The sequence below is a fragment of the Electrophorus electricus genome, chromosome 21 (genome assembly GCF_041902795.1).
Source record: "Electrophorus electricus isolate QZ-2024a chromosome 21, ASM4190279v1, whole genome shotgun sequence".
Lineage (NCBI taxonomy): Eukaryota > Metazoa > Chordata > Actinopteri > Gymnotiformes > Gymnotidae > Electrophorus > Electrophorus electricus.
The window spans coordinates 18808831-18831500 of NC_137517.1; the positions used below are offsets into that span (position 1 = coordinate 18808831).

At 40.1% G+C, this 22670-nt stretch overlaps 2 protein-coding genes and 1 long non-coding RNA gene across 3 annotated transcripts in view; 2 read left to right on the top strand and 1 right to left on the bottom strand.

The window, feature by feature from the left end:
- Positions 1 to 15466, bottom strand: part of LOC118240608 (uncharacterized) — a 52423-nt gene extending 36957 nt beyond the window's left edge. The window contains exons 1-10 of the mRNA XM_081704844.1: positions 15409 to 15466; positions 14907 to 15185; positions 12769 to 13065; positions 11672 to 11947; positions 10674 to 10777; positions 10476 to 10550; positions 10238 to 10288; positions 10008 to 10082; positions 9649 to 9806; positions 8126 to 9511 (exon numbers count right to left, since the gene is read on the bottom strand). Of these exons, the coding sequence (XP_081560970.1) occupies positions 10035 to 10082; positions 10238 to 10288; positions 10476 to 10550; positions 10674 to 10777; positions 11672 to 11947; positions 12769 to 13065; positions 14907 to 15185; positions 15409 to 15466 (1188 nt within the window). The 3' untranslated portion in view covers positions 8126 to 9511; positions 9649 to 9806; positions 10008 to 10034. The remainder of the gene's footprint in view (positions 1 to 8125; positions 9512 to 9648; positions 9807 to 10007; positions 10083 to 10237; positions 10289 to 10475; positions 10551 to 10673; positions 10778 to 11671; positions 11948 to 12768; positions 13066 to 14906; positions 15186 to 15408) is intronic.
- Positions 1 to 22670, top strand: part of LOC145653022 (Fc receptor-like protein 5) — a 53164-nt gene that overhangs the window by 17668 nt on the left and 12826 nt on the right. The window lies entirely within an intron of this gene.
- On the top strand, positions 15682 to 17217 carry LOC145652944 (uncharacterized). Its single transcript, XR_014119229.1, has 2 exons — positions 15682 to 15823; positions 16016 to 17217. It is a non-coding gene; the product is annotated as an uncharacterized LOC145652944 (long non-coding RNA).

Consider the following 22670-nt stretch of genomic DNA (forward strand, 5'->3'; position numbering starts at 1 on the left):
GAGCCTGACTCCATCTAGATGATAGTAACCTCCTCTGATCATATACATTTGGACTTCATGCACTAGGGAATGATCATTCATTTCATTCAGACAGTGGAAAAGATTGATGGATTTCTCTGGAGAAATTCTTCCTGATCTTCTTCTTGATGTACTTCACTGTTTTCTCTTTGCTGTGAGAGCTGCTTCCTGTCTGTGTCAGTAGGCACAGAGTCTGTGCCTGTAAAAGAGTCTGACTGGACTCCAGTGAGAGACCCAGAAGGAAGTGGAGGAAAAGGTCCAGGTGTCCATTCTTTGTCTGTAAGGCCTTGTCCACTGTATTCATAAGGAATACAGACATTGTTGATCTTTTAAAGATTTATTTTTCTGGTCCAACACATTTGTGTTGTTGGAGATGGAAAGAAATGTGTATAAAGCAGCCAGAAACTCCTGAAAGCTCAGATGCACAAAGCTAAACATTTTCCCCAGGTGCAGCCCAGACTCGTCTCTGAAGATTTGGGTACACACTCCTGAGTACACTGACACCTCTGTAACTTCAATGCCACACTCTCTCAGGTCTTCCTGATGGAAGATCAGGTTGCCCTTTTCCAGCTGTTGGAAAGCCAGTTTTCCCAGTGCCAGAACAACATTTCTAGTCTGCAGAAAATCAGTGTCAGTTTTGCCATGGTACTTTCTGTCCTTGTGTTTGATCTGAAAGATCAGGAATTTTATGAACATTTGAGTCTTGGGGGTGTCTACACTCTCGGCGTCACACACCATTGTCTCTAGAACAGTGGCTGCAATCCAACAGAAGAATGTGGCACAAGATGTAGAGGCTTTTTGATGACTTCATTTGTGTGTTGATTCTATTGGCCTGGCTCTGATCACTGATTCTTTTCCTGAAGTACTCCTCTTTCTGAGGCTCACTGAACCCTTGTACCTCTGTTACCTTTTCAACACACTCAGGAGGGATCTGACTGGTTGCTGCTGGTCGAGAGGTTATCCAAAGGAGAGCAGAAGGATGCAGATTCCCCACGATGAGGTTTGTTAGTAACACATCCACTGAGGTCGACTCTGTTACATCCGATAAGCTCACATGGTTGTGGAAGTCTAGAGGAGGTTGATACTCATCCATACCATCAAAGATGAAAATGACTTTGTAAGCATCACAGTCTATTAACTGTAATTGTTTTGTTTCTGGAAAAACGTCATGAAGCAGATCCATCAGACTGAACTTTTTCTCCTTCTTCAAATTCAGCTCCCTAAAAGGAAGTGGAAATATGAAGACGACATCCTGATTTGCTCTTCCTTCAGCCCAGTCCAGAATGAACGTTTGCACAGAGATTGTTTTCCCACATACATAGAATATATATATATTTATCTTGCATATATATATATTTCACATATAGAGAATATCTATATTTCTCTATGCACCCCTGTTTTCTTTTCCTCAGTTTGGACAGAGCACTCTCCACCATTTCACTGCGAGTTATACTGTGTATGGCTATGTATGTGATGAATAAACCAAACTTGAACTTGAAACTTGAAACAATTCCAGCAACTCCTTTAGTCAGCACTCTTCTGATGGGTTTGTCTTTAAAGAGGTCGTTGCATTTGATGGGTGTCTCCTTTGTTCCTCTTCTCCTGGATGCTGTCTCAATCTGTCTCACCTCATGTTCATTATTGACCTCTCTACTCCCTCCCTCTGTGATGTAGAATTCTGTGTAGATCTCATTCAGAAGGACTGAGCTTCCATGATGTGAGATTCCTTCATTAAATTCTTGTATTTCTTCTCCAGTTTGGATTTGCGGAGTTTAGATTTTTCATACATAATTTCTAATAAGAAAACAGAAAACAACACATAGCATATTAATTTCAATTGCTATAATCAGTCAAGTGTATCTACCAGTAAAATCTGGTACAGTATACAATAGTGTTGCACCATGTCTGGCTCCGAATCCATGAACTTGTATTCGTATTACACATGCTACCCACCCTTAGATATATGTATGAATATCTTAATTTTCTCTTGGTGACATACTGAGGAGTCATAAATTAACTGATAAGGTAAATCAGTATATGCTATATGGTTATAAGCATGTTAACAAATGTGTTTTTAATAGGTAAGTAAACTATGAAAAATGTATTGTTTGTGTATTGTTCCTCAGTTAGATAATACAAACTAATCAAACTATGTAAGGTGTGTTGTCACGAGTGTTATTACATTTGTTTGAGCAGATTTAATAAGGTGTTAAACTAAACAAAGTGTGAAACTAAACTTGTTTGATACGTGTAACAGTGTAGTCCAGGCTATGCCATCTTTGGCCACCAGAGGGAGATACAGAGTGTACTCATAATAAACAGAGGCAATCAATTATACCTGTTATTCAGCCTACTTGAGAGGCGCTCACAGACACCCTGATGCTCAGTCTTTTTTCAGAGTTCTGGTAAACGATAAAGTAGGTCTGTTGGGTCTGAAGTTCTCCCTATCCTTCCTTGGTTGAGAAGGTTGTTTTAAGCAGTTTTAAGTGTGCCAGACCTTTCCCCTAACAGCCCTAGTTGTCGAAGTTTTCTGTGCTGGTAGCACACTGGCTTGGGCACCCTGAGGGTGGTGATTCCTTCCCCTCCATGGGTGTTTTGGACTTCTTCTTTTGGGAGGCTCTTCTAATCCTCCCCCAGACCCAGTAGCTGTGAGCTCCCCAGTGGGTCTGGTGTCTCCTCTAATCCTCCCCCAGACCCAGTAGGTGTGAGCTCCCCAGTGGGTCTTGGTGTCTCCTCTAATCCTCCCCCAGACCCAATAGGTGTGAGCTCCCCAGTGGGTCTGGTGTCTGCTCTAATCCTCCCCCAGACGCAGTAAGATTGAGCTCTCCAGTGGGTCTGGAGTCTTAGTTCCTTGCTGGCTGCTCAATCAGTTTTCTGGGATCTGTTGGAGTCACTCCTCCATCTTAGGGGTCACAGCCCCAAGTGCCCCCATCACCACTGGGACAACCTTGGTGTTAACCCTCCACATTCTTCCCCGTGTGTGTGCGTGTGTGTGTGTGTGTGTGTGTGTGTGTGTTCATCTGTATGGCCATGCCCTCCCTGTGTTTCACACCTGCTCCTCATTTTGTATCGTTAATGTGCATGTATAAGTCTTGTGTTTTGAATGTGAATGTTGTCTATGGTTGAACGTGGTTAGCCTGCTAGCCACATTTACATTTACGGCATTTAGCATAGACTCTTATCCAGCGCGACTTACAAAAGTGTTTTGTTATTTACTCATAGAATATATCCAAGTACAGTATAGTAGGTTAGAATTAAACATACCAATGAACTAGAATACTGTAGAATACAGGGATGAATGCTGATACCTAGCAGTATACATAAGGTCTATCTTAAACAATGATAAGTGCTATAAACAATAAGTGCTAGAGTTTGTTAAAAAGCATAAATAGTGCCCTACAATAAGTATTAAATTAGTCAGTCAATAAGAGAGCAGTGTCAGTTGTCCTTTAAATATTCTGCAAATAGATGGGCTTCAGTCTGCATTTGAATACTGCAAGGGACTCTGCTGTCCGGACAGCAAGCGGGAGTTTATTCCACCATCTTGGAGCCAAGACAGAAAATAGTCTCGATGCTTGTCGTCCATGAGACCTGAAGCAAGGTATTTCAAGCCGAGCCGTATTTGAGGTTCCAAGTACTCGAGGTACAGATCAGGCTTTGACCATTGACCTCATGTATGAAGGGGCTGGTCCATTTTTGGCTTTGTAGGCAAGCATCAAGGTTTTAAATCTGATGCGTGCAGCTACAGGGAGCCAATGAAGGGAGTGCAGCAGTGGAGTAACGTGTGTGAACTTCGGAAGATTGAAGACCAGTCGTGCTGTTGCATTCTGGACAAGTTGTAGAGGTTTGATGGTTCTTAGAGGAAGACCAGCAAGTAGCGAGTTGCTGTAGTCTAGCTTTGAGATCACAAGAGACTGCACAAGCACCTGGGTAGCTTCCTGTGAGAGAAAGGGTCGAATCCTTTGTATGTTACAAAGGAGGAATCTGCAAGACCGGGTTAGATTAGAAACATGAGTTGAGAACGACAACTGGTTGTCCAAAGTTACGCCCAAGCTACAGGCAGCTTCGGATGGTGATACCAGAGAGTTCTCAAAGGAAACAGTGAGGTCATGGTAAGGGTTGGGAGTACCTGGAATGAACAGAAGCTCAATTTTACTGGGGTTGAGCTTCAAGTGGTGGGCTGTCATCCATGACGCGATGTCAGTCAAGCATGCTGAGATACCTCTGGAGACCTGCGTGTCAGAGGGTGGAAAAGAAAGAAATAATCGAGTTTCATCAGCATAGCAGTGGTAGGAGAAACCATGAGAAGATATTACATCACCAAGAAAACGAGTATACAAAGAGAAGAGAAGGGGGTCTAATACTGAACCTTGTAGAACACCAGTGCAGAGTCTACACGGTTTGGATGTGGATCCTCTCCATGTCATCTGATAGGACCGTCCCTCCAGATAGGACTGAAACCATCTCCAAGCAGAGCCAGTCACACCAAGCCTGGAGAGAACAGAGAGAAGAATGTTGTGGTTGACTGCGTCAAAGGCTGCTGAAAGGTCTAGAAGTATCAAAACAGATGACTGTTTGGCAGCTTTAGCAGCATGAAGTTTCTCAGTTAACTGTTATTAAAAGTCCCCATTAACCTTACTAGTAATAAAAGTCTCCATTAACCTTACTAGTAATAAAAGTCCCCATTAACCTTATTAGTAATAAAAGTCTCCATTAAGCTTACTGGTAATAAAAGATCACTTCACCTATACCATTAATAAAAGTTCAGGTCAAATATATCATTAATAAAATGTCCCATTAAACATGTGCAGAATCACAATTACAAATAAATGCAAACACTCACACAGACACACACATCCAACAAATACAAATGTTTTTGTTAATATTCACACAAAGGTTCATGTTAATATTCACTCAAATGATCATACTGATGAGTATGTCCAGTGCATCCTTTGGTCAGGTTCCTACCTGCACATTCTCTCTTCTACACTCCACAAACTGTGTTGAGTTTGCATGGATCTGGTGTTAAGTGTTTAAAATGTGATCATCTGTGGTGTCTGAGTGATGAGGGCTTGATACTAGAACACGTGTGTCTGTCCAGAGAATAGTGAGAACAGCTGAGAAGATCATTGGGGTCTCTCTGTCCTCCATCACAGACATCTACACAACACGTTGCATCCGAAAAGCCACCAGCAATGTGGAAGACCCCATGCATCCCTCACACAAACTGTTCACCCTTTTTCCATCTGGAAAAAGGTAACGCAGCATCCGGTCCCTCACCTCTAGACTGTGCAACAGCTTCTTCCCAGAATCCATCAGACTCCTGAACTCTGGCTAATTCCAATTACAAACAAATGGACACTTCTATACAAACACACACACACACACACACACACACACACATGCTTATACACAGTAATGCACACGCGCGCACACACACGCACACAGACACACACACACACACCGGTTTTGTATTGAAGAAGTTGCTGAAGTCAAACTTCACACAAATATATGATCTCCTTTTGCACACTTGCACATTCTTCCTACTTGCTACTAGAGTGCTGTACTAAATCAGCACTGTACTCTGAAGTGTTCTGGCTGCTACCAGTGACTGCTATGTTCAGTACAGCATGTCACTGACTCCTATGCACAATCCACTTTACATATTCCCAGTACTGTGTACTGGTAAAAATAAAGGCACTGTCTGTTCATTGTGTATTGGTCCTGTCCTGCATTTATTGTATGACAATATTGCACTGTACTGTATTGTTTGAACTCATGTAGTGCGTTGTCTGTTTCACTTGTTTTGTGTTGCACCATGGTCCTGGAGGAACTTTGTTTCATTTTTGCTGTGCACTTGTATATAGCTGAAATGACAATAAAGCCTTTTGAACCTTTGAAGTGGTCAGACGTTAATTTGAAAATTTAATTCTAAAGAATTGTGTTTTGATGTGGTGGTTGTTCTGGTTGAAACAGCACAAGTTTCCACATGGGAAATGATACGATGCTGTGCGTCATAAATAAATACAGGCCTTGACCAACCTGTCCCACTCTGTAAAATAAAACACAGTTCCTGCTTCTGAAGGGTTAATTAACAGTCCACAATGTCCACGTGTCTTTTTGTTAATGTTTTAATGTTAATGAGCCGCCCTCACACTGGAGAAGTAGATACGCATGCGCAGAAAGCCGTCCTTCTACAGTTCGGATATCGTCTGGATAAATAGAAAGTAAACAGATCGGACGGAGGAGCAGACGAAGATATTACATTTGGGACCTCGGAGGGAAATAATTTCAAAAGTATTTTCTTTGATCGTCCAAGTTTTCCTGAGTTAACAGTTCCCCTGGTTGAGGAAGCTCATCGTAACTCGTAGATATATTTAATGTGGCGTTTCACAATCGTTCCTGAATCCAGAGGATGGGTTAATATATGAAATATTTTAAAGTATTTTTAAACATTATTCAGTAAATGTAATAACATTTGTTCATTCCAATAATACTGAGGCTTATGTCTGATAGTTATTAGAATATCCAGTGATTCTGGTCGGTACAATATCTTGAGTTGTCCTACTTCAGAAAAGCGTTGACAGGAACGCTGACGTCTCTATAACCGTTACCAATCTGTGCACGAGGACAGTCCGCGTGAGACTCTACACATTTGCTCGTTCTAAATCAGAACACTTTTTAAAGTTCCGCGGGAAATTAAAGCCTCTGCTGTGAACCACGTGACATGACACCAATGGCAATTTGACTTTATGTTCGACTGGTAATAAAGAAATAAAACCATTGTCATGTCTGTGATGAAACTGATCATGAAGTAAACATAACCAAAACCAAAAGGTGGTTGATTATACAGCTACAAAAATCAGTGAAAAATAATGAGCTTGATGACTGAATTTGCACTGTGCTAAAGTAGGAGAGTAACACTTGTGTAAATGGTGGCTGATAGGTAATTCTCCATAAGTAGGAGAGCATATCACTGTAAGTTCAAATGACATTATTTCTTTACGTATTTGAACAAGAACCACCGTCATACATGTTATACAGTATAAGAACTATATGTGTTAAATATTTATGTGAAATGGCACATGAAATATTACATTGTATATGAAAGGGGCCCCAGTTATAAATGTTTTATAATAATTTTATCAAGTTCATGAATGTTGCTTTACAGAATGTTTGCATCTGGTCAAGGTACATAAAGCACATCTTTGCCTTTTGCATTCACAGTAAATAATAATAAAACAAAGAAAACACCAATAAAATTCTTTATTTGAAATATAATCTCTAGAGGCTTGTATTACTAAAATATCAATACAATGATCGAGCAAGTTAAAAGGGTTTCAGATGTTGTTTTGAGTCTCAGTGCCCTCACACACATACTAAGAAAACCAGACCTGACAACAAATAGGAAAGTGACGTCCACACACACACGAGACCAGAAAACATGTGAGGAACCAAAGTTTAACCCGAGTGAGTTTAACGTGTGGTGGATAAATCCTAAACACACATCCAGTACCACAATCTGAAACAGCAGGCATAGGTCAAAAATACCATGATGCATTTATCCAAAGCAACTTACAACTATGACAGAACACAACTTGAGGGTTAAGGGCCTTGCTCAGGGATTCAACAATGGCAATTTGGCAGTGTTGAGGCTTGAAACCACAACCTTCTGATAACAAGTCAAGTACCTTAACACTGAGCTACCACTGCGCCAAGAAATGACTAAATATCCAGGGAGACAAAGCAACAGTAACAGACAAAAGTAAGCTCAAAAACCTGTCAAACCGATAAAAACACGATGGAGTGATTGACAAGGGGGAGGAGCTCAGTACTACAGTGGGGCTGATCCCTGGTGACCAGAGGTAGTGTCCTTCTGAACCAGTGAAACAGTCCAGTTCTGTGATACTGACACTATAATAAAGTAATAGTGGTGGATCTGCTGTCATTAGTAACGGTGAGACAGTCCAGTTCTGTGATACTGATACTAGAGAGAGAGAGAGAGAGAGAGAGAGAGAGAGAGAGGAGGAGGAGGAGAGAGGAGGATGAGAGAGAGAGAGAGTGTGTAGATGAGGCCTGAGAGTCATCACCTCCTGAGAGTCATCACCTCCTGACCTTGATACCTCACATACAGACATCACGGCACAGAGGAGTTACAGAGACATTTAGGAAAGTACAGAAATACGAACATAATATAAAATTTAATCAAAAATATCACAAAATAAAAAAATACATATTGATTCCTTCACCCTAGTGAGGCTCACTACAGAAGATCACCAGGAATCTCCAGGTCTTTTATTTACAAAGTGCTGCAGTTACATAACACTGCAAAAAAAAATTAAAATCTTGGCTCAAAGGTTAAAAAGTGGAGCTTAATGTGTCTCTCTGAGTGACTCTAGTAACAGACACACAAACATAAACAGTCACTCAATCACAAGCTTCAGAACTTCTGAAAAGACAGAAAGTCTGTTGGCTGTGAAGCCCCACAGAACTCATACACGTATCTCCTCTACAGAAAAGGAACTCCAACACCACTGAATCTGATTCTCCTGGAATGTTTATGCTACAATCAGCACACTTCATATTTAGATTCACATGATAAAACAAACAAACAAAACAATTATAATGTTATCAAGCATTTCTACAATAAGAGTGAAACTAGTATGTTCATTATGGTGAAACTAAACTTTCACTGTAAGAGATTTTACCTCCAACCTGTTACATCTCCATCTGTTATAAAACACCTTCCTGTTGTAGACATGAGTATCTGACATGATCATTTAAAATGTGTTTAAATCAAAAAAATGAATGAACAGTTGGATAAGAGGGTTTAAACTTCTGGTCTTGTAGCAGCTTGAGTGAGTAACACAGGAGGATGAACTCTGTTTCCCAGCAGTCTGTGCTGTTCCTCAACAACCTTGACAAAGATGATTCAGAAAACATTCATTAGGATCAGTCATTATTTCTGTTTAATGTACATAGAATCACTGTCAGTTCAGCTCCACTCTGCCTGTCTTCTATTTAACAAAGTTGGTAAGTTCAGTCCTATGCACATAAACAGTGAAGGGCTCTTACATGTTTCAGGATTGTTTATTAATTATTATAAACCTGAGAAGAAGTCACTTTGCATTGTTATTCAGTTTCACTTGAAATAAGGTTTAAAATGAACACTGGCTCCTTTTTCTCTGAGTCATGTTTATTAAAAATCCTCCAACCACAGCAGCTGCTACTGACAGTAATGAATGGAGTGGAGATCAGTGAGCACTCTATGGAGTGATATCTGCTGACTGGCTTCAGCTCTGTTTCCTTCACTGTTAGCTGGTTTTGAAGGACTGGTTTAAGCTCTTCTTATGACCAGTTATAGTGTTCCTTTAGGTCTTTGCGTCCAGTAGTGGCTCAGTACAGCCTGGTACCTCTGAAATCATACCATAGATCTTGAAGCTCTGACCTTTGTGTGAGTCCTGCCTCAGCTCTGAGTACACACTGCTCTTCTCTAGTAGGGACAGAAGAGACTGAATTACACCACAGGAAGAAGTCCAACCCTCCAAATGAATAAACACAACATGACCTGAAAAACCTACAGTGGGTAACTAAACACACAATGTTACTAAGCAGTGAATCAAAACGTACACTTTTCTTCAATTCTTCAGGTCAGCTGTATCTTGGTGTGTCACTGCTGTAGGTAACTAAAGTTTCTCCTTTTCATGTACCTTCTTTTTTCTTTGCTTTCTGTTTTGGTTTCAGTTTGATCTCAGCATAAGTGACTTCACTGGGTCCAGCACCAGTGTCTGCAGTAACAGAGAACAAAACCAAAGCAAACACAGTTGTGACCTCTTGCTGACCTTTAGCATTCTAACCCACCAGCCAATAACATCTCATCATACACACTTCATTCCCACAATGCACTGCTGCTGCTTTTGGAGACCAGCATGTGTTTCCTTTGTCTCATGTGTGAATTAAACCCCAGTGTGAGGGAGATGTGGATGTACCTTTTTTCCTGCTTTTCTTGTTGTGTTTCATGACCTGAGCATAAGTGACATCACTGAGGTCGTCTGCAGGTTCATCTGACACAGAGTGCAGTGTGTTTATCACAGAGTTCAGTGTGTTTATCATAGAGTACACTTTGTTTATTACTACAAGAGGTTTCTGGTCTTTACTGTATAGCTGCACTCTGTCCAAAACTTTCAATGCTACACTCAGTGGGAATTGAAATCATTACCTGTGCTGCTCCTGTCTGCTCGCTCAGCTGTGTCATATATGTGGGCAGCTTCTGGGGTTAAAGGAAAATAAAGCTAAATTGAAAGTTTACTGGACACAGTAGAGAATGAATCACAAGTCATGAAGGATTATTTAAATTGTCTTAGAGAAGATAAAGCTTTAAGTTGATTGTCAATAAGGAAAGTTGCTGTTGTCTCATGGTCTGAGCAGTGTGCAGTGGTATGACTGACACCCCTCACCTCCTGACTCTCTCTGGGTCTGATCTGATGTCTGATTGATGTCTGACTGACTCCCAGTACAGCGACACAGAGATTCTGCTCCAAGGCAACATGGAAATAAAAGAAAAGTGTTTAATACTGTAAAAGGTTTGATGATGTGTATCATACAAACATATAATATTTAAACTATTCATAAATGACCTGCAGCTGATCTCAGACCTTTTTGGTTTTGTAGCACCACAGCAGGGTCAGTAAGATGAACAACACGACCAAACTCTGTCCCACAGTCAAACCAATCTGGCCAAGAGAGGAGGAATCACCAGCTGAACTCATAGGAAAAAAAACATCACATCAATCACAAAATAATGTGTCACATGTCTCTGCTCCAGACTATGTGAGGTCACTGTGTACTCTCTTCTTCACCACAGTAGGGGGCGCTATTAGTGAGATCAGGTCTTGTAGTGCAGGGTGCAAACAAATGCTTTTAAATCAGGGGTGCCAAAACAACAGTCCTGTGTATTATTTTTTAAGATCCATTATAAGTTGGTAATGATATTAACAAGAAATGTAGTAAGTTTGCATTTCATTGCTATAATACCATGCAGTATTACTGGAATAAAGGTACATTTACAGTATATTTTTTACCCTTAATAAGTAAACACAATACATGTGGACTGCGTGTGTTCTGCTCATTTCTATAAAGAGTTTAAATGAGTAAAATAGATGTTAAATTCATGAAATGACTGTGATCTTACCATGTACAGTCAGAGTTACTGTGCAGACCTAAATCTATCACACAGATAACCAAGACAATGTTTTCTATAATTATACACTTTAAACTCACTAGTATACAGAACTAAATCTAAATCTTTCAAACAAGTCAATGCTGTGTGGTCCAGTATGTTTTAATGCTGAATAAATACATAAATTCAGGAACACATAAAGCATGTCCTGTAGCAGATATGACAGCTTCCTGTTATTCAGGACATCAAACATTTATTGATTTGCATTGTCATATTTCTAATAAAATATTATTGATTGCTGCCCTCTGGTGGCCAATCTGTGCACATGTCCAAGACTCCACAGTACAAGTAGTGACACTTGTAATCTAATATTGTGCCAACTTTTACTGAGGGTTGACAAGAACTGATATTGTTGAATATCTAACTGATGAATTTAATTTCTACGGTAGTTATACACTGTAAACTGTTCCTCACCAGTAACGTTTAACCAGATTGCATCACTGTAGTTTGTGTAGTAGACTGGGTTTCCTCTGCCAGCTCTGCACCAGTACTGGCCTCCATCAGAGGGCGCCACTGAGCTGATGGTGTAGGAGTTTGTTGCAGTGTTGGTCTCATTCTCAGGGTTCTGTGTGTGTCTGGACCAGTAAAAGCTCCATCCAGCAGGCTGGTCCAGCTTACAGTGCAGAGTCACTGGGTTTCCCACTAGTGCAGCTCCTGTAAGGCTTGATGTGAGTTCAGGTGTAGGTTTAACTGCGGATGGAGATGAAACACACAGTTCAGGACATGTAATGGCGGAGCGCATAGAGATATCTATGAAATGACTAACATTCTCAGATTAAAAATAGATGAAGTATTTTAGTAGTTTAAATATTTTAAAATAAAAACAAGAGAATCTCAGTAACATGGTGTAGCAGTAGTGAAGCAGTAGATTAATCAACAGACTTTTAATTAACTGTTTATATCAGATTTGTTTATAATCTGATTAATTCAGTTGTTTTTCACTTTATTTGGGTGTCCAAGTTCATATCTGTAGATGTTAACCTGAGAAGTCACTGAACATGTAACAGGTATAATACATACCATCTTAGCATACTCAACAAGCTGTTATAGACATGCTGTTAACATTCTGTAACTGGATTTTAACTGGACTTTGAGATGGGGTTGGTGTCAGTATTACAGCCCTGCTCATACACATGTGAGTCTGAGGGTTTCTCTACTCAATATTTGTGTCCAATTCAATTGCACAGTCTGAACCAACTCAGGCTCCCTTGTAGAAATCACACAGTACTTAGTAAATACAAAGTAAGTTTGCATTTCAGTTCCAGTACCATGTAGTGGAACTGTAATTACAGTACAGGTCTAATACCATGCAGTGTAACTGTAATTACAATATATATCTAATACAATGTAGTGTGTAATTACTTTACATCTACAATTTCCTTTTTGCCTAATAAACACAATACATGGAGTGTGTATTATGCTGCTGAATACAAATAGTGTAAATTATTTAACAAACAATAATTTAAGTTAATGAAATAGACAATAAATTCATGAAATGACAGTAATCTTACCATGTACAGTGAGGGTAACATTGTTACTGTACTGTGATGTTGTTGGTCTGTCATGTCTCTCTCCTCTACACTGGTACTGATCCCCATTAACTACAGCATCTCCACTGATGGTGAGAGTGTCTCTGTTTACAGTGTCAAACACAGATTGAGACACTGTAGTCGACTGACTCTGTGATATCTTCTTATACCACTGATATGTCCACCAAACATAACCCTGAACCTCACACTTCAGAGTGACTGACTCTCCAGTGAACACAGGACTCTGAGACTCCACAGTCAGTGTAGTTGTGGGTAAATCTGTGGAAAGAGATGGAGAACACTGCATGTTACAGCTGACTGACCCCCAGTGTCTTCCTGGAGTCAATCTGTATTTACATATATTATAATAAACAGGTTAGACCCATGATGCTGCATTCTAATCTGTTAATCACTGTGTTTTGTGGAGATTATCTGGAGACTATGTGGGATCTGATTGTGATTGGAGGGTAAAATGTGAACCCATGACTGTGAGTCACTTAATTATTCCATCCAGTACCACCTTGGACACTTTGTCCAGTAATGTGACACTTGTAGGAGTAATGTGGTGATAGTACAGTAGGAGTAATGTGATGATAGTACAGTAGGAGTAATGTGGTGATGGTACAGTATGAGTAATGTGGTGATGGTACAGTATGAGTAATGTGATGATAGTACAGTAGGAGTAATGTGGTGATAGTACAGTAGGAGTAATGTGGTGATAGTACAGTATGAGTAATGTGGTGATAGTACAGTAGGAGTAATGTGCTGATGGTACAGTAGGAGTAATGGTGGTGATGGTACAGTAGGAGTAATGTGGTGATAGTACAGTAGGAGTAATGTGGTGATAGTACAGTATGAGTAATGTGGTGATGGTACAGTAGGAGTAATGTAGTGATAGTACAGTAGGAGTAATGTGGTGATGGTACAGTAGGAGTAATGTGGTGATGGTACAGTAGGAGTAATGTGGTGATAGTACAGTAGGAGTAATGTAGTGATGGTACATTAGGAGTAATGTGGTGATGGTACAGTAGGAGTAATGTGGTGATGGTACAGTAGGAGTAATGTGGTGATAGTACAGTAGGAGTAATGTGGTGATGGTACAGTAGGAGTAATGTGGTGATAGTACAGTAGGAGTAATGTGGTGATGGTACAGTAGGAGTAATGTGGTGATGGTACAGGTGGTTCTTAAAGTCAACAGAAATTAACACAAATGTTTTTATTGTCTAAAACGCTACCAGCCAGTCCTAGAATTAAAATGGCCCCTAGTTTACAAATAGATACAACGCCACTGGAACCAGTTATCTACAATATATCCAGCAATGTAATAGCATTTTATTTTTCTATAATAAATGAGTGTATTACCTGTAAATTTAAGCCTTAATTAATGTAACTGGATTCCCTGTGAACGCTTTATGTTACATTTATGTAAATACTGATTCACACCACCAGATGGGGCTGTTTCCTTGAGTACTTTGGTTACTGTAATTTGATTTCCTATTTCTGCTGTCAATAGAATTTGTAGAAAACATCTATTCTGTCTCTTAGAAAATGATGGGTAACAGTTACGTTTTGTGGCTTGAATGACTAAATGTAAGTAATGTATATCCATAGTCTCAAATACTAAAATGCATATGAAAATACAAATATATAAACTGAAGAGAGTTCAGTCAGGGACAGGAAATGGTGTTCATGGTGTTTACAGTAAACTCAGTACAAACGTAAATTCACTACATGGAGTCTCACCCTGCACTGTGATGTTCACAGGATTACTGCTCCAAGATTCAGAATTATAAAATGATTTTCTTGCCAACATACATTTGAAGCTCTGGTTAAATTTGAAGCTCTGGTTAAATTAGTGTAATAATAAAGATGTGAAATCTTTAAATTCTGACCTCACACACAATTACCCAATTATTGGAAAGCAAACTAACTAACACACACACACACACACACACACACACACACACACTGAGAACATGTTAAACAGCTTTTCTTATTAACTCTAGTTAACAGTTTTCTTAGCCAGTAACTGATAGTTCTACATATTGTGAACGATAATATCCTGTTATCAAACATTTCCTTTTCTCCTTAACTAGTGAGTGCACTACATGCAGACTCACTGTGCACTGTGATGTTAACAGGATTGCTGCTCCCTCCAGATTCAGACTGACACCAGTACACTCCAGTGTGTGTTGTGTAGAGGTATCTGATGTTGCATCTAGATCCTGTAACTGATCCCCAGAGTGATAAACAATCTGACACACTCCCACTGTGTGTGTATCCTCTCACTCTCCATCCAGTAGAGTCACTCTGTCCCTCACAGCTCAGTGAGAGAGAGTCACCACTAAAGTGTTGAGTTCTGCTGGGACTGATGATCAGAGAGACTGGAGGAGACAGACCTTAGAAACAGAAATCACGTGTTATTATTATTGTCTTATCATAGCAGGAGTGTAAGGAACACATTTAACATGGAAAGATCACAACCATTGTGTTGATTGCTCTGATGATAGAAAATAATTTTAATAAAATCTGTTTAATAATATCTAGGTAGTGACATCTATCTAAGATCATGATAAATGTGACACACGTTTATTAACACGCCATCAAGACAACGGCACTCACGTATAACATAAACAGTGAGCATGAATACAGCTACAGCTAACACGGACACCATGAACATTGTGACCATAAACATGAATGTGAACATGAGCAAAGACTGACAACAACGCACACACCAACAAGGATTAAATACTACAAACATAACAAGACTAAACCAGATGCAGGTGTGTGCTGACAGCTGGCCGTGGTTACAAATAGGACGAGTCACAAATAGTCGATGAGAAACTCCCACTGCATGCGGCGGGCCATACCACGTGATCAGTGGGAAGGTAATAAAAAGAGTGTTTAGAGGGGAAAGAGACTCAACATTGCATTAGACATGATAACATTAACCATCAGGGAGTACAGGCCAGAGCCCTATTAGAGGCCTCTGCAGGCTTCAGTAAAGGATCATGGGTAGGTTTTGGTGGAACTCAAGGTAAGATATACGACCTCTCCACCAGACTCAGGACTGTAGAGAAAAACATCTTCTTTAGGACAAGGTCAAGAGAAGCCTTCTCTTGGAATGTAGCGGTAACAGCTTCTAACTGGTGTGGGTGTTGAATATCAGTTTGCATATTGAGGTTGTTACAGAATGATGTGTGTGTGTGTGTGTGTGTGTGTGTTCCAGATTCACTGCCAGGATTTCCACCCTGTTTGAGACTCCGCCATGTTCCTTGCCGGGTTTTCCAGCCAATTGTGTCGGCTGTTTAAAAGGCCCTCCCACGAGAGAGGAAGAGGAAGACAGCGAGTAAGGAGACTGTGTGTTAGCTTGGAGTTTGTTTGGCTGTGATTGAACATTTGTATGGCGTGTTGTGTATCACCTTGTTTTTCCACATTTTTGAACTTCATCTTTGGCTTCGCCCCTCCTGCTTCGGTAGCTGTGTATACCTACATATATATAGATTGTGTAAAGAGTGTAAATGTTGTTTGTTTGGTACATTGGTGTTGGACACTGGTGGTAAGTAGTGACTGCAGTTTTTGTTGGGTGTGGGTTTTGTCTGTTTGTGTCAGGAAGTTAGAAAGGTTTGTTGTATGTTTCTTGTGTTATTAGGATTAGTTAGGGTATAGTTTTATTTCCTTAGTGTGGGTTTTGGTTATTATTTTGGCCTGGGTCACTCCTGAAGGAATTGCACCAGTAAGATTATTTGTAAATCACAACCTCTGTACAATACACTTAAAAAACCTTCCATTTGTGCTTCTGTTTGTTTTGTTGCTGTTCATTTTTTTCCACAACTTCTGTTACGTTAGACATTTGCACTTCTTTTTCCTTGTTACAGCCTCACAGCCTGACGGGGTCATAACAAGGTAATAAAATGATATTGTAAGCAGAAAAATAGGGACGTTCCAGAATAAACTGGTTTCATGCTGGAAAGACCTCTGTAGGCTTCAGTGTAAATCCTCAGGAGGCCTCTGACAGGCCTCTAGGGGCCTCAGTTGAGGGGCAGCCTTGCTTCAAGGACGGGACAGCCCGGCCAAGCACCGGAAGAAACAATATGGACATCACTGGAAGAACCAATATGGGCATCTGGTGTTATATAATATGATCGCCTTTCAAAAGTAGAAGTAGTTCAGGATGAATGTAATGGTAGCAAGAACAGGTTGGTGTAAGTACTGAATATCAATTTGCATACATTGAATAAGGTTTGGTGTGGAGAACAATAGTGGAACCTGGACAAGTATTATGAAAAAATTAAAATGGTGATGTAAGGGTCCTTGAAGAAAAGTTATAAAGGTGAGCCCACCTGAGACTGTTAGACATTCTCTAGATAATGCCTCGTTTATAACATTGAGCTCAGAATAAAGACGGGACCAGCGCTTCTTTTCAATTAATTCCAGAGTCTGCATCTTTATTTCTATTTAGTGTGTAGTGAGTAAACAGTCTTGAACTTAGGAAGCTCTAGGAACGACCATATGTTGACGAATGTTTGGTTTGGATGTAATGAAGGTGAATGCAACACTAGTATGTAAAAGAAGGTGGGGTGAATACATAATTACTTCTGAACAATGTATAAAAATGTGTTTCTTTGTGTGATTTTTAGAAATTCTCTAACATCTTTATTTTATATTTGAATGTTTAACTTTAAGACTAGCTGATTGGGGATTTAGGAATGACACTATGACACTGAATGTCTAATGTTTCATACACACACACACACACACACATACACACACACACACACACACACACACACACACTGCTGTTGTTTGTCCTCACCAGTGATCCATAGTGGCTGTGTGTTGCTGTACTGTGTCTGATAGGCTGGTTCTCCTCTCTCTGCTCTGCACACATAAACTCCTGTGTGATGTAGAGCAGCAGGACTGAGAGTGTAGGAGCCTCCAGCTCCTCTGATGCTGTCTGAGAGGATCTCAGCACAATACCTCACAGAGCCATGAATGTCTGTTACTGGAGTTAAACATTCTCTGTAGGGAACAGCTCTGTACCAGCTGAATGTCCAGCCTGTAGAGGAGTCTCTGACCTCACAGCTTAGACTCACTGAGTCTCCTTCAGTCAGCCAGCTCTGTGGAGACACACTCAGTACTGCCTGGGGTATCTCTGTAACACAGCAAATATAAAATCCTGGGTGTTTAAAATCATGCACACACAATAACAACCTTGCTATGAATGTCTATTGGCTGAATTCACAGTCCAAACTCACCTGACACAGTTAATGTAACAGCATTACTGATCTCTGAGCTCTGAGAGTCTCTTCCCCTGTACCCTCTGCAGGTGTATGTACCACTGTAATACTGTGTAACAGAGCTGATCATGTATGGATTGTATGTGGTGTGTGGGTAGAGACTGTAGTTATTCTTATACCAGCTGTATGTCCACCCAGTGTCTCCTTCTCCCTGTATGTCACATCTGAGAGTCACAGTCTCTCCTCTGAACACGTGATTATCAGGACTTACACTCACAACAGCTTTAACATGACCTGCAGAAACATTAAACATTTGAATTCTTCATTCAGTTACTTTAAAAACAAATAAATTACACAGATCTAAATCTAAATCTACCACACCAGTCAGTGCTGTCTGGTCCTGCACATGTTTTAATGCTATATAAATTAATTAATTATAAAATACATACACTAAAATGCTAAATGTGTAAATTAATACATTTAAAATAGCAACTTTTCATAAATGTAAACTCTGCTTCAAACGGAGTGGGGAAAATGACTGCTGTTTTCACAAGCACCCTAATTAAACAAAAGTGAAAGACATGACTCTGTCATGATAAACCATCATTAGAGTGCTTTAGAGCGCTGAAGGTTGTGAACACAAGGGGGCGTCAGTGATTTATGTTTGTGTGGGCAGTGGTGTCTGCTGTGGTATGAGCAGATTCACTACTGCTGTTTCACAGTTCCACAGTGTCTGTTACTTATGGACATCCTATCCAGCATTCTCTAAGTGTGTAGAAGGTTTATGAAGAATGAACACACACTGTGTAACGTGGAGCGATAGAGAGCTGGGCGCAGACGCTGAGAAGAGTGAGATTTATTAAGCGCAAATCCAGAATCTGGGTCATTAAGACAGTCCAGGGTCATAGCACAGATACGAACAGATCCAGGAAATATATTAAACAAAAAGAAAAACACAAAAATCTGGAAAATAAATAAACAGACAAACGGAGAGAAAACAGGGTACAGATACACAGACAACAAGGCAGAACCCAGAACACTGACTGAATAAACGTGAAACAAGACAAGAGCTCAGACAACGGCTTCGTACAAACACAATGAGCAGATAATGGCTAGAACAACCACCAGCAAGATACTGAGGAAAACACTGGGTTTAAAAACACGACCTAACAAGGTAGAAACGAGGAACAGGGGAAACTAATGAAGGACAGAGAGCTAAACGAGGGGCTGAACTGACGAAACCAAAACCAGGAATCACATGGAAACGAAAACCAGGATGGGAACAAAAACAGAAAGAAGATGAATGCAGCGATGGGATCATGACACTGATTCACAAATCTGCTGAATTTGTGAACCTGTTTCTGAAATTCTTGTATGGGATTAATTGTTAAATAGTCATGCAGTATTAATGGGAGAAAATAAAAGTGTTTGTGAGCTGTTCCAGGAATGTAGAACTGTTGTTCTCCATTTCTGCTGATAACATGAAGCTCTGACAAAGAATCCAATGGAGTTGTGTGCGTTGATGTTCATGTCACAGTGTTTCCTTTCATATCTATAAAATGGAGATTCTCTCTTGTGTCAGGCTGATTACAGCCAGACTATGTTGGTCAAGATCATTCTTCCCCCTCTTAATATAAGTGTTTTCATTTATATTACAAAAACCAAACAGTTAATAATGTTTGTCTTGGTAATTTCCTGTTGATCGTCACCTTCCTTTATTGTTTACTCACATTACATTTGTTGAAGTTACAGTATTTTTACACGTTTAGTCTGTTAAAATCTTAATATACACAGTAGGTTACATTGTTCCATCACACTGTTGTAGTTATTAATTTACACAAACACACAAAACAGTCCAAGCAGTGGATGTTATCTGCTGATTTTCTACAGGGTTTGTTTGTAGTCTGTACTGAACTGTTTCAACACCACACAGCATGTAGGTTTTCCCACTTATATCTGTGGTCATTCTTTGGGTTTGTTGTACTCTACTGACTTCTGTATTCCTAAATTATGTTGGTATGATCCAAATCTCAAATATACAGACTGTCAAGTTTCTATAGTGATAGTGATGTCATGGCTGTCAACCCTGTGTAGGTAGTTATGAATCTTGGGGTTCTTCTTCACCCCACACTTTCACTTGAACCTTATGTCACATCTCTCACTAAATCTGTTTATTTTTCCTCTAAAACTCTACTCCATGATTTCAGTAGCTCTTGTGTTGATCATTGTAATCCTCTCTTCACTGGTCTTACTGTTAAAACTCTGACAAACTCATCTGCTAGAGTCTTAAGCCTCCATATCACTTCCGTGTTTCATTAGCTACACTGATGTTTAGAAGTACACCGGTAACTGGTCTGTTCCCATATTGAGTACAAACATGTACAAGAACTTCTCCTCCTGCTCTCCAGCCCATTACATCAAACAGAACCCTTTCCATAACACATCTGGATACAATGAGAACACCTGAGCACATGGAAGTGAAACTCTGATCCTCCCTTCTGAGGGAACTACACAACTAACACACATAATCTCATCAGTCAAGATCCTCAGACTGCACATTTCCAACTTCATACAGCACCTCTGACTCTAATGAAGACATAAAGAGAACATTTACTCACAGAACACCACAAGGAGTGGACTGAGCTCCATACTGTCCCAGTAATGACGGACGGACTGACTGACTGACTGTGTGTGTTAAAGACTCATCACTTCCTGTATTCTGAGAATTAAAATGTGTTATTATAATGAGGTTATTTTAAGTATCTTGACTGTCTGTGGTGAGTGCTACATATAGTGAGGCCAAGTCCTGTATTCTCATAGTCAGAGCACACTTCTGAGAATAGAGGGAAATAAACATAGACAAAGAGAAGGGTGTAGAGAGAGAGAGAGAGAAGAGGTTGTGGTTTCCATTTTATATTAAGTGTCTGTACTGTGTGGTGTGTATGTAGGACACAGTGAGGCCAACTCTTCATCATAATTATTATAAATAATATTATTCCTTTGAACTCATTAATTTAATGTAAATGTGTTGAATACTTGGGGAAAGAATGTTTTGCAGATCTCTAAAACCTCCTTTAGTGGACACAGACTGTGTGGTTCCTTCCTCTTTACATGACGATCTCACATTTTACTTCTCTCTCTCAGACACACACACACACACACTCACACACACACACACACACACACACGCACTCTCTCACACACACACACACACATACACACACACACACACACACACACACACATACATACACACACACACACACACACACACTCACACACACACACACACACACACACACTCACTCACACATACACACACACACACACACACACACGCGCACATTCAGTTAACATATATGAAGAATAACAACAAATGCTCAGAGTCTTTTTTGTTCTGTAAGACAGTGAGGCCAACCCTTCACCAAACCTAATATGAAATATTATTATTATTCGTCTCAGTCTTTCCTCTGTGTGTACTGGGGTGGGTCACTTTTAGTGCTGTTCCAGGACCTCCATGCTGGGGGAGGGAACAGGAGGCAGCGCTGATCCACTTCTCTCCCCTGGAGCAGTTTGTCCTGCTCCAGCACACAAGGGTAGCAGTCAGAGGAAGAGCACTAGAGAATTCCTCAGGGTGTGACACAGGGACAGACACACGTGTTCTAGTATCAAGCCCTCATCACTCAGACACCACAGTAAGATGATCACACTCTAAACACTTTAACACCAGATCCATGCAAACCCAACACAAAGTTTGTGGAAAGTAGAAAAGAGAATGTGCAGGTGAAAGAAGAGAGAATGAATTCTGATTGTGCACACTTTAAATGAATATTATTAAACACCACTGAGTATCAGTAACATGAAGTAGAGAGCAGGTCACTATTTATCACCTCTAACAGTCCATAACACCCACCACCCTGCACTTCCTGCCTCTGTTACACAGCTGAAATAGAACAGAAGCCTCATCACTCACCTCCCTCTGAGCTCATGCCTCCATTTGTTATTTCTGTATCTGATGTATATTTTAATACACATTCTGAACCCAGAGCACTGCATCTATAAATCTTTAAATGATATAATAGGACTTAATTGGGCACTTAAATGTTAATGTTTTAATGTTTAAATTCAATGGGTTAACAGATTAGTAGCTTAACGCTAGCTAACCTAACCTAGGTTACCTTAATGTTGGTGGAACCTATTAGACAGCGTGTAACATTAGAGTAGATGTGCTCGGTACTGTCATCACTCCATAAAGAAAATTATACTGAATTTTTAAGTGGTAGAGCACATGCTTTGCATGCATCAGTCCCCGGGTTCAACCCCCGACATCTCCATATGAGCTTTTCATATTGTTCATTATTTTTTTAAAATGTATTTTTAGTTAATCACTCCTGTAACGCTGGTACACTGTAGACACACAACAGCTTTAGCTGATTAAAAAGAAAAAAAAACAAACATCCCTCTTGGCCACTGACGCCTTGTCCCGTCTCGCCTGTAATACCCTGTTCTTACCACTAGAGGGAGACAGTGCGTTTTAGCGCTACACGACCCAAAGAACATCCGGATTTAGCTGAAGAAAAGCACGAAATATCGTTGAATTGACGTGTTCGGTTCTCTTATATTAATCGTTGTTAATGTTAAACG